Source organism: Arvicola amphibius, chromosome 9 (genome assembly GCF_903992535.2).
Source record: "Arvicola amphibius chromosome 9, mArvAmp1.2, whole genome shotgun sequence".
Taxonomy (NCBI): Eukaryota; Metazoa; Chordata; class Mammalia; order Rodentia; family Cricetidae; genus Arvicola; species Arvicola amphibius.
This window is the reverse complement of record NC_052055.2, coordinates 2,222,715-2,241,971: the sequence shown is the minus strand read 5'-3', so window position 1 is coordinate 2,241,971 and position 19,257 is coordinate 2,222,715. Positions and strand designations below refer to the sequence as shown.

At 37.2% G+C, this 19,257-nt stretch overlaps 1 protein-coding gene across 1 annotated transcript in view; it reads right to left on the bottom strand.

Moving 5' to 3' along the window:
* The window catches only part of Vps13b (vacuolar protein sorting 13 homolog B), a 467,803-nt gene that overhangs the window by 271,397 nt on the left and 177,149 nt on the right, over nt 1-19,257 (bottom strand). The window contains 4 exon segments of the mRNA XM_038343548.2: nt 6,639-6,747; nt 6,749-6,799; nt 6,802-6,879; nt 15,706-15,833. Coding sequence (XP_038199476.1) covers nt 6,639-6,747; nt 6,749-6,799; nt 6,802-6,879; nt 15,706-15,833 — 366 coding nt within the window.

The window sequence follows — 19,257 nt, the reverse complement described above, 5'->3', positions numbered from 1 at the left end:
AAAAGACAGTCCTAAAATAAACTATGAATTTTGAGAAACAAAGATGCCTCAATAGGCCCATCAATTATAGCCAAAATAATGTTCAGATCTGTGATGTTGTCAAGTGAGAAATGCATGTGAAGGGTCAGGGACTATATAGGACATTTCTGTAATTGTGTCTTAATTTTGTTGTGAACCTAAAATTAAGTGTCACAATAGTATCAAACGCAGTTTACAATGACTTTAAAATACAAAAATCAAAAAGAAAAAAAATGACCTGTGGTGTTATTTTGTTTGTGCTCTAACAACGCTTGCCTGAAGATCAGAGGGCAGAGCTAGCCTAGGTAACCATAGAGGGTCTGGAGGTCAGTACAGACAGACAGGAAGTGACATCACTTGTCAGAGAGAGGAATATTAGAAGGAGACAGGGTTCAGGCCTGTTTTCTGATGGAGTTGGCAAGGTAAAAACTGTCTGTAGCTTGCTCCTTTCTCCCTCAAATGTTTCAACATCTGCCCTTATATCTGGCTCCAGGTTTTTATTAAGACCAATTAGAACTTGTGCAACAATTACCTTTTTCTTAATGACCAAAAAAAAATGCACACACTCCACCCTCACAACTGCACACACTCCTCCACCCTCACAACTGCACACACTCCCCCTCCCTCACAACGGCACACACTCCCCCTCCCTCACAACGGCACACACTCCACCCTCACAACTGCACACACTCCCCCTCCCTCACAACTGCACACACTCCACCCTCACAACTGCACACACTCCCCCTCCCTCACAACGGCACACACTCCCCCTCCCTCACAACGGCACACACTCCCCCTCCCTCACAACTGCACACACTCCACCCTCACAACTGCACACACTCCACCACCCTCACAACTGCACACACTCCACCACCCTCACAACTGCACACACTCCACCCTCACAACTGCACACAATCCTCCATCCTCACAACGGCACACACTTCACCACCCTCACAACTGCACACACTCCACCCTCACAACTGCACACACTCCTCCCTCACAACTGCACACACTCCTCCATCCTCATAATCTTTATAACGGATAGAAGATTATGAAGCTGTTTTCAGCTGCTCACATGAAACAATGCATACACACCGACAGGGGGACAGGGGCAGTAAGGAAAGGAGGCTTTGTATCTTACACAGATGTGCAACAATTTCCACATCAGGTCCTACGAAAGTCACTAAATCCAACAACAGCAAAGTTTTAACTTGCAAATGATCTCAATATTCCATTTCTGTCAAAATATTTTATTAAAGTCACAGGCAGTTCTTTCAAAGAAGAAATAACAAACCTCTGTTGGGCATAGGGTAGAAACCCATCTGCTCAGAGGTGTTGGCGGCAAGTGCTCCCTAAAGCAACTCAAGATGTTGATTTTGACCCAAACGCCCTACACAGACTGAATCTGGCTACAGCAGAGACCATCTCTTCCCACTGCATCTGAAATCAGATGAAACATTTCAGCATGGAGTCCCATGTAATGAACTTCAAATATAAGTGAGTACAGAGAGAGCCTTGCATATCTCGTGAGATAGCTTCCACATCATCCCATTAATCACGTTGTAATCTTCTAGAAAGCCTCTTAATAAAGAATGTTTGAATTACCCATGAACTTCACCAAAGGCTTGCTAAGAGCTGTGTGAAAACGTCACACAGACACAGGTGCTATAGTGAGTTGAGTTCCTTTGACATGCCATACTAATGATGGAATCGAGGAGAGAGTAAGACAGGGACCACAGATGGAACAAAATTAATTAAGATCAGGTTAAGAATTATGATGAAAGGGGGTGAAAAAGGAAGGAAAAGCAACTACAGACTACGTGCTGCTACGTCATACCCAAAAGAATGAAACCTACTACAACATCAACAATTTCAAAATGTCAGTCATGGAAGACCATACACTATCTACATTTCATACAGATATAATGAAGATTAATAATTGCTGCAGGCTGAGATCAGAAGGGATGGAGAATAATGAAGTGGATGTCTTCTGTAGGAAAATATAGTATTCTAAAAGCCAACACAGTGGTAACTGCACAAAATTGTGAACATTCTGGAGAATATTAAATTAGATACTTTAAAAGGAATTTTGTGACAAGCAACTTTAAAAGTTACTAAACAAACATTAATGAATGTCAGTAAAATGCAGTGAAAAATCATTTAAACCTTACAAAAATAATTGTACAGCTGGGAAAAGGGGTCCCTACAACTCATTAGTTGAGATTAACATTATCTTTATGAGCAGAGCATTTTCCATGGGATGTATAAAACCTGAGATGGAGTCTGAGGACCACAAGATGAGGCAGGGAAGAGGTCCTAGTGTTCAAATTCAATTAGGAAAGAATGACTGTGTCAAAGATGCTAGGGAAAGAAGGCTTCTATCAAGAGAAAGATAATATAAAAGATAATTTTAAAAGCCTCCTTTTAATATGTCATACCACCAATCCAGAAAAGAAGTTTTCAACCCAACTTTCATTTCAAGAAAGGCAGAGAACTGAACATCAAATCTGGAGCTACAACATACACAGGCTCTCTACTTCTTGGCTTAAAATATACAGTAATCCAAATACCCTAATTTCTAATCTTACAACCTAATAATATGAATAAGGTGTTGACTGATTTAGTACAATCAAGCTTTGAACCTTGTTATTATAATATAAAACCATATTATTTTCTTTATGAATCCAACTTTTCCAAGTTCACCTTTTGTTGGAAATGAGTATGTCCAATTTCAAAGAGCTATGAATTTGCGACTGGAGTGCGGCGATCTAAGAGATCAGGACACACTGAAACCTGACCGCAGCTCCAGCCATCTCACAATAGGTACTTGATGTAAACACATAAGAAACATGAAAATAATATATTCAATGACGTCTACATAAAGTACTCATTCATAACTTAGGCTATGACTAAGACTGGACAACAGTTACCAAAGAACAGAATACTCACCCACCCTGCAAATACTAGACCAGGTATCTGTACCAGATCCCAGTGCAAAAACACAGTCAGTACAACATAGCTCCTTTGGAATCCAGAAACCCTACTGCTGTAGACACTGAGAGGAGTTCTTAAGCTGAAGCACAGGACAAGGACTTCCCAGTCACAGTTACAAATATGTTTAAAAACTTTAAAGAGGGTATGAATAAATGCCTCAAAAGATCATGAATACAGAAGCAGTTGAATGAAATAATGAAAATCGTTGAAAAGATGAAAGAATTTACAAGAAAATGCAAACTAAAGAAAGCTAGAAATGGAAAACTTATGATGTCAAACAAAAACCTCTGAGGTAAACTTCAGCAGGAGATTAAAGACATGGAGGAGAGAATTTAAGGCCTTAAGAAGAAGATAGAAAAACATGGAAATCTAAGTCAAAGAAGAGGTTAAATCTAAATAAATCTAAGCACAAAATATTTAGGAAATATTGAACATCATGTAAAGATCAATTTACAAATTAAAGGTATAGAAGAAGAAGAGTCCCAGAACAAAGACATAGAAGATATTTTTAACAAAGTCATAAAAGATAAAGTCTGAAGAAAGAGGTGACTATCAAGGTACAAGCGCATGCAGAACACCAAGTAAGATCAAAAAGGAATTTCTCCATGACACAAAATAATCAAAATAGCAAACTAATGGGGGGGTATTAAAAGCTTCAGGGAGTTACCTATGAAGGCAGGCCCATGAGAGTTAAAACTTTGCATTTCAGTGAAAGTTCTGATAGCCAGAACGTCCTGGACAGTGGTGAACAAGTTCTAAGAGGCTACTGGTGCCAGTCCAGGATACAATGCCCAGTAAAACTATCAATCACAATCAATAGAAAAAGAGCATTGTAAGACAGAATCAAATTTAATCCATTTATGTTAACCAATTCAGCTCACAGAAGGCACTTGAAGGACAATTCATTCTGACACAGTTCACAACAGAGCAGACGAATTCAGTGCAGAATGCTACAAGACCTTAAAAGAAGAACAGTACATCTTGAATTATTAAGCAAAATGGAAATTGAAGGAACATTTCCTGTTTTTCTTCACAAAGCCACTATTACCTTGATACCAAAACCATACAAAGACCCACCCACCCCGAAAAGAAAATTATAGACTAATATCCCCTTTGAATAGAAATGCAAACCTGCTATCTGAATAAGAACACATGAAAAAAGATCATCCAGCATAATCAAGTTGGACTGTTCACTGCTGGCAGGACTGCAAACTGGTATAGCCCCTGTTGAAATCCTGTGGAGGGTCCTTAAGTGCTAAAAATCAATTTATCATAAGATTCAGCTACACCACTCTTGGGTATATACATAAAGGACTCTACAACGTAATCCAAAGATACTAGCTCATCCATGTTCACTGCTGCTCTATTCATAATAGCCAGAAAGTGGAAACAGTCTACATCACCATCACTAGTGAACAGGTAATTCAAACGTGGTAGAGTTACACGATGGAATATTATGTAGCTGTTAAGAAAATCGAAACACAGGTAAATGGACTGAGTTAGAAGCAATCATTCTGAGTGAGGTAATTGGGATGAAGAAAATAACAAACATTGCATGTTTTCTCTTATATCTGAGTATCAGATTTTATGCTATAGATGTGTGTTTTTTCAATGGGGGTGGGGAGGACTTCCAAGGAAGGAGAAAATACAGTATAGGATAATAAATATATGAAATAAAAAATATATATATTATATATATATGTATATATAAAATATGATGGGGAGGAAAAGGAGAGGGCAGGCAAAAGGAGGAAATGGGGGTGGCAGGTCCAACAAACAGGGCCTTTTGAAAAGCCTATCTATTATAGAAGGTATACCTAAAATATACACATACATGAAACGAAGCTAAATGGATCCAACATACAATGGAGGAGAAGAGACCACAACTAGTCATTTTATGTCACAAAGTAATCCTCCAGTGCAGGAATTGATTACATCTACTTGAGTTGATGGACAAAGGCTTCACAGATCTCTCTCTCTCTCTCTCTCTCTCTCTCTCTCTCTCTCTCTCTCTCTCACACACACACACACACACACACACACAGCCACCAAACATCACAAGCTATTCCAAAGTTATTGGTTACTTTCCACAACCTGATGTTTATACCTGAAGGGAAAACTTACTTACGACATCGAACACTAAAAAATCGAGGTGGTGCCCAACTAGAAACTTCACGTTCATTTTGCTAGAAGGTGCTCACACACTACCAGAGAAATCATCAATTCAGCGAAAGGCTTATCATCAATTTCACCCAGCTAAACACCCTGCAACCCACAACAGAGATCTGCTTGTAAAATGTGCCAGTGCAGCCGGGCGGTGGTGGCACACGCCTTTAATCCCAGCACTCGGGAGGCAGAGGCAGACGGAATCTCTGTGAGTTCGAGGCCAGCCTGGTCTACAAGAGGCTAGTTCCAGGACAGGCTCCAAAGCCACAGAGGAAACTCTGTCTCGCAAAAAAAAAAAAAATGTGCCAGTGCAATAGAGGAACCAGTATATGAGAATAATGAACCATATTCTGTTTGGATTTACAGGTCAGTCCATGAAATAAAAACCATGTATGATACGCGTAAAGTGGTTAAGAAGTGACTAAGATTCCTGGGTGAAGGGTGACGTGCTCCTACACCTACAGATGTGCAGAGAGCGAGAGACTGTGACACACTTTCAAACCCCATTCTACAAGGCTGCAGGATCTAAGAGGAGTGGAGATAGAGTTAAGAGCCAGAGGTGGTGGGTGATGGCCACATGAACAAGTCTGACACACATAAGATCACAGGGAAGGTGACATTACCCTCAAGACTTGCACAGGCTGTGAAAGCAGACTGGGAAGGAGATATTTCACATTTCTCCAATGGACCACATGCAGGGCAGCTCCCGCACCCAGGAGCAGCTGGCTAAGAGAAGCAGGCTCCCTGTGTGTTACATGTTCTCTTCCTTTGGTATTATTTTGTACTGTTGATGTTCTTTTTGTGAATTTTGATTTTCTTTTTGTTGTTGTCCTGGCTCATGGTATTTTGGATTTTTTTTTTTTTTTTTAGAAAAAGGACATGAGGTTGGTGGGTAGAGAGGCAGTGATAATCGGGGAGGGGTAGGGGAAGGAGAAGGAAGGTTGGTGGGTAAAGAGGCAGTGATAATCAGGGAGGGGTAGGGAAGGGGAAGGAATATAATCAAAGTACAGCAAAGCTTTCAAATAAGCTCAAACCAATGCTCATTCTAATATTCCCCTGTTTTGAGTTTAAAATCATATGATATTGTATAGATAATGTAACATTTATCTATAAACGATGATTTAGAAGTACTGAAAGCAAAAAAAAATACCATGACACAATAACAATTATAATAAATCTTCAGATAGAGCAGATGTATACCAATATACTAGAAACAAAAGCAGGGCAGAAGAGATGGCTGCACGGTTAACACCAGAGCACCCACATGGCAGCTCACGACTGTCTGTAGCTCCATGTCCAAAAAATACAAGTGCTCGCTGCATCTCTTGAGTCTGCCACTTACATGTGCACTGACATACATGCAGCCAAAACACTCAAATGGATAAAACAAAAAACGGGCGGAGGGGGATCTATCCATGCCAGCATAAAACAACAGTATGAAAAAAAACATGTAAATGTACCCTCTTCAAGGATGGGCCGTGGGATGACAAAGGGGATCTCCTGCAGGGGCTCCATGCACTTATGACCAGCACTGGTAATCTTTATTTGCGGCAAACAGAGGACAAGTGTTGCCTGGTGTGCTGGTTTGTCCATGGTACCAACTTCTTACTGTTCCAGGGATTTGTCACCAGATACAATTGTACTTGGGGAAGGCAGGCTGCTCATTTGGAATGAACCACACAGCAAGGACTGTACATCGAGCTAGAAAAGAAAAGCAGAATTGAACTACTTGGGTCAGATCAAACATACACTGGAACTACAGTTATCTTCACAATAAATAATGAAGTCAAAATGGAAACATGCCCTGCCTGTGTCTTCATGAGTATTTTACTTAAACAACAAACGACAATTTAGAAGTAGTGTTTCAAGCTATAACTTGATCAAAGCATCGAGTGACACGAGATAAAAATGCAGCTGCCTTTCACTATGTGTTTCCCAGAATAATGATCAAGTTAGAATGAGTGCGGGAATTGGAGAAAGACATCCCCGCTTCTCCAGGTCATTAGCTTGGTTAGCAGGCAGCCAGATGAAGCTGCAAACTGTTTTTTAAATAATGCTGTTCTTATGACCACTCAGGGTCCTATATTTTAAAATTACAGATCTAACATAGATGAAACACATACTTAATACACTCAGTTCTTGCTATCAACAACCTGTGGAAGAAGGGTGTCTTGTAACACTGTACACACCAAAACAGGCAATATATGTGCATGTGTGCATTGGCCAATATTATACACATGATAAAATGAAAAAAATCTTAGAATCAAAGTGCTTTGTCATTTTTGAGTCTTCACATTATTATGTAAATTGTAATTTTACATGAAATGCTTAATTCCCCTTAAAAACTTTGAATGTTACTTAACTTCACAAGACCTATAGAGCATCAATGACAAATAGGTCCACATGCAAAAACTCACTGATATCTGTGTTTTTTAATTCAGAACAGTGAATATTAAGTTCTGTTGGTCTTAGCTGATTATTACAAATAATATTTTATATCTATTTACAATACTGCCCTCATTTCTAGCATACTTGAGTTATTCTGTTAAGCAAATATAAACTACAACTTGTTAGTTTCCTATGAAAACTGCACAACAAAGATGTGTTTGAAGGTATGATGAAACTATTACCGCTTTTTTCAGTCTTGTGTACTTCAGGTAATTAGACCACCAAGGGCACTATATTCACAAAAAGATAACAATGTCTTATAGTAATATCCCTTCTTTCAAGGTGAGGCACTTCTAGTGAGGAAAATGGAATTCCACTTAGATTCCTTGATAAAATAAGTAATTCACTAACCTACATATAAACAACCCTGCTTATGTTAGCTTCACACATCTGGGAATATAAAACTACTAGATGCAGTGAAGAAAAATGGCACATAACCTTCTGTGAAAACAAATGCATGTGACATAGCAACCTGTCTCTATTAGTTTTAGAACCTTATCTTGCAGCTCGACAATTTAAGCACGCAGGTCTATCACAGTTGGTCGCTCAAGATCACAACGTACTCCATTGAGAAATAAGTCTAATTGTCTTATATGTAACATTAATATGTTTTAAATAATTAACACAATGTATTAGTGAGTTTAATTGTATAATTACAATAGCATAACCTAAGTGAGCATTCTTGCTAATTCAGGTTAAAAGAACAAAATCTGAATCAAGATTAACAATTCATATAGATACTGATGTTATGATTAAAATCTCTCAATGTGAGGTCAATTGTTATTAATATTAAAAACATGTGGACCACACACACAAGTTAGAACTAGAAATACAATTTTAATTGCACTCTAATTTCCAAAAATCATAAAACATGCCACTTACTAACTAAATGTCAACTATTTCCTAGCATGGAAAGGTAGTAATGTATACAAATCAAGAGTAAAGCCATGCATGAGCAAGATAAAAAGTCTAAAGATGAGCTTTCTAAAGGACGCGGCGTGTGATGAGGGTTCCGTTGGTGATTAGAATCTATACACACATAATGTAAAGCACTCAAAATTATTATGAAGTGACATGTGTTCTATACACTGAGGCTATCACATGAATCTTTTTACATTTTTAGAATAACTGTTAAACCATGTGTCTAAACTGTGGTTTAATGTAAAATTCTGAGTGATTTATATTACGCGGCATAAATGTGCAGCTGTAAATTTTGCATTAATGTAAGGAACTGACAATCCAAGGGAAAGAAAATGAAGTAATCTGCCAGTAAGACATCTTGATGTCCGGGGGTCAGATTTTGTTCATGGAACCACCTGGTTGGGACCCTCTGCACCACACCAAACACAAATGATCTTTAAAAAAATATCCTGCTCATTAATGCATGCAGCTGCGCTGAGTGTTACTTCATTTTTCCATGGCAACATCCTTTCTGTTCAAGGATCTTGTTTCAGTTTTGGTAGCAACATGTTCTTCTGCCAACATTGAACACATTCATGGGTGAAAGTAAGGGGATTATTACAAATTCTTGAAGTAGAACCACCTCTATTTAATTCTACTAGGTCAGTGGCTAGTCGTTAGGGATCAGATACAACAGTACACACCAATAAAGAAAAGAAGTTTGGTATTCATATTTTAACACATGAAATTATTGCATGTATTCTTTTCTTTAATTTCAAGATTATGTGTTATTAAAACAGATCTATGCCATGTCATTCTCCAGCTCTATATGTGCGACTTCCCAAATTAGAAAGCGTGTTCTTTCCTAAACACTGGAAAGGACTGGATGCAGAGAACATGCGAGGTTGGTGGTAGAAAAGAACTGGGAGGAGTAGAGAAGAGAAAAACTGTAAATTGAGATATATTTTATGAGGGAAAGAATTTATTTTCAATGATGAAAGGGAAAAAACAGAGAATTTTTGTGATTTATGTGCTGTACAAATGTGATGGCAAGTCACTTAAAGAGAAGTGTTTAAACATTAACCTGAACACCTTCAGGAGTCTGTGCCCACCAAATGTTTCTAGAGCTGTGCTGGGCACCCTTAGAAGATAACTGCTTCCTACTGCCAAATAACATGCTGCCTTCGTTTGAAATGAAACTTTAGGAATGATTGTATTTACTTAAAAATGATATAAAAAAGACATTTTCTATGTGAATATCTGTTATTCTTTAAGAAATAATTTTAAATTTAAGAAAAAATGAGCATCATAAAGTGCTTAATTCATGATTTTTCAGCAGTGCCCTTTTAACACCAATGTTCTGACAGATATGTAACAAGAACGAAAAGAGGCCATGAATTTGAGAGGAAGCAGGCAGGGGGGCATGGAAGGGATAGAAGAAGATGAGAAAAGGAAAATATATAATTATATTTTGATGAAGAATAAAGTAAGTTTAAAAATGAAGGCAGTAAGATGTATGGGTTTGGAGACTGGTTGATCTGGAAGGCTGATATAATCAAAACACTTTATATGAAATCCTTGAGGAATTAAAAATATTCTTAAAAGAAAAATATTGAAATAATCAACTATTTCTTGCCAACACTTACATGTAAGACACTTTGTATAATCAGCATATTGTTTTTAACACTATTGTGTGGCTTTCTGTGTCAAAATAAATGTTAATTGCAAAAGCAAAACTAAACTGTTAATATGTAAAAATGCTTGAAAAAAACCCAATGCTCTGAGCTGGAACTCATAACACAAGGACAAAAGAAATAGTCCTGATATGGTAAAGATTACAATAAAGACTGAGAAAGCACAATGTTAGAGAGCTTCATTAATATGTGAGACTCTTGTATCATAAAAAATTACTTGACAATATTTCAGAGAATTTGTGACCATTACAAACCTCCGGCAGAACATAAACTCTAAGTCAACACTATGCTGTTCGTTTGTCCCACACTACATAACACAGCGCCCAGCATTTACTAGGGACTCAACAAATAACTGTGAAATAAGGAAATAAGTTTTGCCGCCATAGATGAAAAACATTTCATTTATGTTGTTCACTATTTTGTTCCCCACAGAAGAAATCTATTAGTACAATCAATAAAATTCACTTATTAGTCAGACAAGTTCAAGTAGAGTTGTGGTATAAGTAACAAATCATTTTCCTTAGGGAAAATACAACATTGACAGAAAGATGTCAACTGAACATTGCTAAACAATTAAACCCACAAATAAACACTGTTTACGATTCGTGAGACTAAATATATTGGCCTTCAAAGACTTAAAAAGATATACATGATGCACATACTTTAAAATGTGACTATTTACCTATTTATATACATGGGCTTTCAAAATTATCAGCCTTCTATTTATGCCATAACAAAACAAGTATATACAAGTGTAACCAAATTCATTCCTTCTCTTATTAGTCTGTTTCCTATTTGGGGTCTCTACTGCTGTGATAACTTGGAGAGGACAAAGTTTATTTCATCTTACAGGTCCCCGTCACAGTTCATCACTAGGAGACTTTAGGTCTGAAACTCAAGACAGGAGCCTGGGGAAGGAGCAGATGCAGAGGCCATGAGGGAGCTGTTCACTGGCTTGCTTCTCATGGCCTGCTCATCCTGCTGTCTTATATCTCCTACCCACAGTGAGTTAGCCCTTTCTATACCAATCATCAGTCAAGAAAAATGTACCACAGACTAGTACAAAGGCAAACCTGGTGGGGACTTTTTCTCAACTCAAGTTCCTTCTTTGTAAATGACACTGGCTTGTGTCAAAATGACATAAAACCAGTTAGCACAATATGTCATGGAAATACTTTGGTATGGAATCTAAATATATAGCAGTTTAAGTTTCAAATAAAAATAAAACAAAATAAAACCTCAAAGGGAAACATGGAATACCTTCCATACTTTTCCCATTCAATTTTGATGGGGGGGGGGGAAATTCCTAGAGTTTGATTTCAGATTTCTCCCCTGCTAACAAGCTATCATGCACAGACAGAACTGTCCGTGTGGATGCTATAAATATTGCTTTTATAATTAACGTGACTGACTATTCATCTGCCCATAAGATCTATCTACTCATGCTGATCCTGAAGATAAGCCAGGGAGTTCACCAGACATCAAGAAATATGATTATTTAATCACTGGCCACAATGTGGGTTGAAATTCCCCAGGAGAGAATTCGATTGCACTGGCTTAACTGCTTACGGTGCTTTACTTGAGAAAGTATGATTGACAGCAGTTCTCTGCAGAGAACTGCTGAGAGGTCAGAGACTCGGAACAAATCAAACACTGAAATGTTGAAGGACACTAACCTGAACTTCAAAATACATGAGCAAAACAGCGGAGTTCAACAGCAATTAAAATGCTTTCCTTTCTTAGATAGTTCTAGGCCAGAATATTTCTATTTTTGAAACGTTATGCCATTGTTAATTATGTGTTTGCAGAATAAAAAATTGCAAATTTCTGAAATGTAAGATCATCTTTGATAATATTGGAACCCATGGTTCTCAGATTTAAAAAAAAGCAGGGAAAGAACAAATGAGCCTAATATAATCTGTTAAAAGATCCCCAACCCAGAAAAAACGTCAAAGTCAACATGCACTATTACAAAATAACCATTATAAGGATGTATAAAAGCCCTATTTGCCACTTGAAAAAATAAACAGGCCTATATAAATATTGTTAATGCATTTATACTTAAGTTTTACTGCCCTAAATAAAATAACATGGTCTTAACAAATATCAACTTTGGCTCCCAACTCAACTTTCCATAAACTCTGAAAGCAAATACATTTATTTCTTCCAAGTTCTGCTAATAGAATAATTTTTTGATGGCTTTAAAGTTATGATGATCAGTTTTATCTGATGAATGGTTCAGAGTTCTCTGGTTTACATTTTGGTCCATAAAATATCTTAGAAAATGGAGAATGCTTGCTTTACAAACAATATTTTAACTTAGATTTTAATTACTTAATCAGAATACATATAATTCTACCTCTAAAACTTATATGATACATTAACATCTGGAAATGTTTAAATATATACAGTAGGTTTTACACAAAATCATGACTGGAACACAGGAACTAAAGTCTGTAGGTCAGAGCCAGATAACTTATGCAATGATATAATCATATGCAAATAGAATTACTCAAAATGAGGAATCATACGCATTTGAAAGCATAAGGGTGATAAATTTTGTTAAGTGTATTTCACCTAATTTCATGTAAAATAAACAACGAACCATTATCTCTATTTATGAATAATTGACAATAAAATGAGATTAAATACAGCTAGTAAGGTCATTGCATCATTATCAAACAACAGACAAATTTCACACAAGAACGGTAAATTGGAAATAACCTTACATATTAATGGTATATTTCATAGACAGATGACAGCAGAAAGCTGAGCTAACATTCAAGCTCTGCTGTGACTCTGGAGACTGAAGACTCCTGGACTACACAGCCCTTCAATCGTCACCTCCCACGCATCTCATGAGTTTCTCTCAGGGACATTCCTCTTCTGCTGGTTAACCTAGTGAGTTTCCTCTCATACTTCCCTTGTTTGAAGCATCTCTGGGAAGATTCCCCAAATAACACTTCTATAATAACTCTGTTCGTTGACTCTAGAAAGGAATACTCTAAAGTACCAGTATATCTGACAGTCATTTCGAATACACATATAAATCAAACTGTATTTTCTTCTAGTCCTGAAAAGCTGCACTCAATGTTTAAATGACATTACTACTCAAACACCAAAACTAGAATGCTGAGGACCTCTCCTCAACAGACTGTCATTCCCTAAATCAACAAGTTACCCATCTGGTCTACAACGCGAGTTCTAGGACAGGCTCCAAAGCTACAGAGAAACCCTGTCTTGGAAAACAAACAAACAAACAAAAAACAAACAAAACCAAGAAGTTAACTTAAACTTGAGTCACGTGGTTATTAACTTGACTTATTACCCTAGTGTTCTGTAACTACAGATTTTGTTGTTGTTCATTTAGTTTGCTTGCTTCTGATTCTGTTAATTCATCCTGGGTATGATATAAAACACAAATTGTTTACTTTTTAACTTGTAGATATAAAAGCTTCTGATATTAGTACTTAGTGACATGGTTTAGCTTACTTGGTTGTTTCTGTTAACTGATGCATTACAGACCACAGAATGTTGTCAACTAGTTCTTCCAGTAATCACTGACTATTCATCTGGGTCACTATAATATTGTGTGGATACACAATGCTCCCTAAACACTTGTGCTGATGTCCACGGATGGTGGGTAACCCACTGGTGAGAGCATAGCTACATTAGTTTAGTTGAAGGAAGTCAGCAGGGATGTGCCTCTGAGTGGTAGATGTGGTCCTTTTCCTCTTCTGTTTTCCAGATGCAGTGGGCTGAGCAGCTCTGCTCTGCCACGCCTCCTGCTGCAGTGTAGTGCCCAGCACAGTCCGAAGGCAATAAGGCAGCACATTCTTCCTAAAGCTGACTGTCTCCAGTACTTTGTCACAGTAACAGAATATTAAGCAGCTTTAGTTTCCAAATGCATCAGGGACATGGCAGTGAGTGTCCACAGTGTAGCCTAACATACTCACATGCCTTTCTGAGTCCCAGAATTTTCAAAAGGCTCTCTCTGAGAGGGGCTCCACAGAGGACATTTCATGTCAGGGCACTGTGTGTGTCTGTGTGCATGTGTACTATATAAACTCATTTTCTAGGATTCTGGTATTGCCAAACCTGCTGAAACACAAAGGCTGGCTGCTGCAGGGGAGACCTGGCCTGCGGCCCAAGAGAGCTGACCCCACCCTCCGACCGCAATGGCATGGGCAGGGAGAGCCGACTCTGCTCCTCCCTGCGGGTGTATGGGGGGGGGGGGGGTCCTGACAAGGCCCACACTGACCAACTTAGCTAACACTCAGGTCCACATCTAGGGCTCTGAGTTGGCCCACCCCAACAAACATTCATGGTATCTGTGATCTGCTGGAGAAAGTGGAGGAACTGGTCCTGTGGAACCACAGCCACAGGATCTCCATAAATTGAGCAACAGCCACAGCCACAGGATCTCCATAAATTGGGGCAACAGCAGGAGATCCCATAGGAGTTTCAATGCGGGTCCATGGTATTGATGTATGGCAGAAGCCGAAGGCCTTGACCAGACCAACGACTCATTGCAATCAACAATCACAGCAAAGCTGTTTGGACAAAAGGTCACACTAACGACACTCGGGAGTTCTCGGAGCCACTGAGGAAAATGAATAGGTGACAGTCAAGTGCGAAAGATGAGGAGGAAAGTGGGTTTTTTTAAATTAATGCTTTAATTGATTTTTTAAACTTTCTTTTTAATTTTTTTTTTTAATTTTTATTTTTTAATTTTACTGAAAGGGTAAAGAGTAGATACTGAGGAACTGGGAAATGAGAGAAACTGGGGTGCATGATGTGAAATTTCCAAAGAATTAATAAAAAATTATGTTTATTAAAAAGGTAAGTTTTTCCTACTAGATTTAATAATGCCAAATGTGTTGAAAAAAATGCCAATTCCAAAATACTGTAGGTTGAACAACAAATAGATTGTGCTATATGCATTAAAAAGTCAAAATAAATTAGGATAAAGTTAATATACATAAAGATATGGATAATAATTTTCACATTTAATTTGTAATTAAGAAAAAGATTAACAGAGTTTATATACTAATTTGATACTTCTCAGATTTTCCTCCTGAGAGAAGGTTGATTCACAAAATCAATTTTGAAATCTATTGAATAGTATTTTTAAAAATTTATTTAGAATAAATGAGTTGCTTTAAATTTAAAGAAACATTTCAAAATATACACATTCTTATAAAAGATATATTTTTAACATAAGTTTGATTGCAAAAAACAAACTGTACCAATGAACATGATATAGAGTATGGGAATATTGTCTGCAATAAACCAAGTTCATCAGTGTAATAAACACAAGACAAACTACGGAAATGCTGTCTGTAATAAACATACTACACCAGTGTACAAGAGACAGGACAGACCACGGGAAAGTTGACAGAAAAATTATATCACAATTAAATATGCTAAAATTGCATAAGACTGTGAGATGTAAAGCCATAATAATTCCAATATTTAAGTTTACCTGTAGTGTGAGGCTCTTCACTGCATTCCATAATATTCCAATAAATTCTTTCATTCTTTCTTCAGGACTTCTACGACCTTCATGAATGTGTAGCATGGTCTTCACGGGAACCGACAGTGCTCGGGACTCTAAGTGTAAAAACGGCTGGTGGTTAGCAAACGCAGTTACTGCAGCCTCACAAGCTAGCCTGAATGGATTTCTGAGACGGTTTCCTTCTGCTTAAAATCACTGCAACCTCCTGAGATCACAGGTGCCACAAGACTCTGTCCCTTAGGGCTACTGATGGCTGGAGGGAGGGTGGCACAGAGAGGCACCCTTTGATCTACAGGTACGAAGCTGTATCGTCATGGAGGTCTCAGCACAGACCACTAAGCCAGTAAACACAGCAGAGCCCTAGTTCATGATCATGAAGTGATAGAAAATGGGTCTTCCAATAAATGAAACCTTCAGATGACGACGTCTTACTAACAGAATTTCTCAATTAAAAAAATTTGATAGTGACAAAATACATAAAAATCTTATGTCATAATAAAAAAATAAAGTTGATATTCCACAATCAATAAAAATTTTGTTCATCAGAACTAAAGGATTACTTTAAGCTACATGCAAATTATGTACATTTATCTTAATAGATTCATATCAAACAAACTGGACATGTAACCACAAAAAGTAAATCTATAGGCAAAAAATGGAAGAGGGAAGAAAGAAGAATAAAAGTACATAAAGGTGATAGAAATACAGAAAATACCGAATTACTACCTTCAATAAAAATTATAATTCAACTAGGTAAAGATGAGGCATAGTTCAAAGCATTGACAAAAACATATTTTAATATCTTCCAAAATGGAAAAAAACAAAAATTGTGATATAACCCAAAGATATTTTAAAACTATGTATAAATTTTAGTGAGAGCTTATCTATTAAAGAAAAGCAAGGGAAAACTAAAAAAAAGCCAAGTCATAAGCACCTTTGAGGGTCGGTCAGAAGAACGTCAAAAGTGAATATTGTAACTCTAACTGTGTGCATTTGGATATAACTTCCTTTGTAGCAATTGCCTATCTTGATTTTCTTAACATATAATTAATGTTATACTAATTGGGACCTCTTTGCACAAGAAAGTGTCAACTGAAACATATTTTAAATTTCTATCAATTTAATGAAAATCTTTTATGAAATCTGAATAGGAAAGATTTCCACAGAGGTTTACGGTAAATAAACTACTGAAAAGTATCGCTGCTATGTAACAACTTTTACAACTTGGAGTGAATCCATCAGTGCACTTCCTCCTGACGATGACGTGTCCACGTACACACTGCCTTCTCTGACACAGTGATTTCAAAGGAGGAAGTGTAGGGAAGTAATGCAGATACAGGAGTCACGTAGGAAATCCTCAAATGATAAAAGTCTTAAAATCACTAAGTCTTTAAAATCATGTATACAATATTCTGTCTGTATGCCTGCAGGCCAGAAGAGGGCACCAGACCCCATTACAGATGGTTGTGAGCCACCATGTGGTTGCTAGGAATTGAACTCAGGACCTTTGGAAGAGCAGGCAATGCTCTTAACCTCTGAGCCATCTCTCCAGCCCCCAAGTCTTTAAAATCAGACTGTAGCCTAGAAGCGTTGTGCAAGTAAGAAAAACATAATTAACATTTATCATTAAAAACGATGTGGATATTAGAAATACAAATGTACAGTATTTTTAATATGCTAATTTCAATTTACCATATTTTCTAAAACTTAACAGTTCACTTTTATGTAACAAATTCTACAATTCAGCATGTTTCTACGGACAGGATATTCTGTATAACCTTCTGCTAATATCAAACAATATCCATTACTGAAACCTCTACAACACCTGCTGACTGCACATACAAATAATCAACCACTAAACTCACAACAGCCCAGAAGAAATGCACTATTATCCAGATGCAACAAGATTGCTATATAAAGCAACCAACCACAAGGAGGGTAATTAACTTATCCCAAGTCAGTAGACAGAGGTGGCAACAGAAATGTTAGATTCTACACACAAAGCCCTCACGGTCTATTCTTTCAAGTTATATGTTCATTTCCTGTAATTCAAATATGCACTATGATATCTTATTTAATCAAATGCATAGAGGATATATCAAATTTCTATCATACAACAAATAATTCTTAAAATGATTTACTTTTTCTTAATGGAGACTATTAAAGTAACATTTATCACAGTGTAATCTGAAACATTTATTTTCTCTTTCAGCAATTAATAAAGTAATTCCACCTCATAAATTTTATTAGTTCAAAAATAAAATAGATAATTGTTTTTAGGGAGGCAATATCACTATTTACTAATATATTTATTATTTATTGCTGTGAAAAAGCACTGTATGGGAACCAATTTCATGCAGTGCTTCAGCTGAGCACACACAGATGGCAAGGAAAAGCACGTTAGCATGCCAGGTGTCAGCGTCTGATCCACCAAAGCAAGCTAATAATGTTTATATTTCCTATCAAAATACTATTCATACAGAAGCACACGTATCGTTCATGAGGGATGACACCAACCCAAGGCTTACACACGCACATGTACATACAGAAACACATGCATCGTTTATGAAGGATGACACACACACAAATGAAGTACAGAAACACATGCATCCATTCACTTACAGAAATACCTAAAAGAATGCTTAGGTCGCAAAACTATGAGACAACATTTTTGCCACAAAATTTCAGTCCATTATCATATCAAAACATTCCTTTATCGTGTTCAACGGATCTGGAAATCTGTTATCAATTAGTCAGTGATTCTGGAGGTTTGCAAAATGATTTCAGTAATAAAATGGCTAATGTCTTCATTATGTAAAAACCTATGGAGAAAATAATAACATGTAATTTCAAATGGTTTAATCTTGATGTTAGAGATTCGCATGAACCCAAGGTTAATCTATTATCTCAGAGACTCAAAAAGCATTTAATCAGCTGACACAACTCAGTTCTCATAGAAAACACTCTCAACAGTAAGTTTTTCTGTCTAGGTCATGTAACCTATCAACTCAAGTCCACAAAGTGGGAGGTGTCATCACTAAGATCAGTCAGATGCGGGATGATTTCCAACAAGAAGAAAATTCAAGCCTCCAGCAGGTTTTCCTTTAAAGATGCTCCTCTAACTACCCAATTATACAGTTATGACCTCCACTCAAAACAGGCCGGATATTACAACAACATTAATTTAACTAAAAGAACGTATGTGTTTCCTTGATTTAGTTTTATAAAGCACTTAGTATGGTAACCTATGCAGAAAATACTGTTTTGAACCCATAATCAGCTAATATTTAAGAACAATTAATATACATGTTTATTGAAATCTCCCTATTAGCATATTTTGACATTATTTTAAAAATAAAAACCCTTTGTGTAAGGAGCCTATCTTATAGTGCACAGTTGGCTATCAGGGCAGATGCCGGGCAGGCAGCCTGGCACCAGCCTGGCACAGGAGCTCTCCTCCACCTTCCTCTCAGTGAGCGCTTCAGCAGTCAAGAGAGACGCACATTTCTATTCCTCATT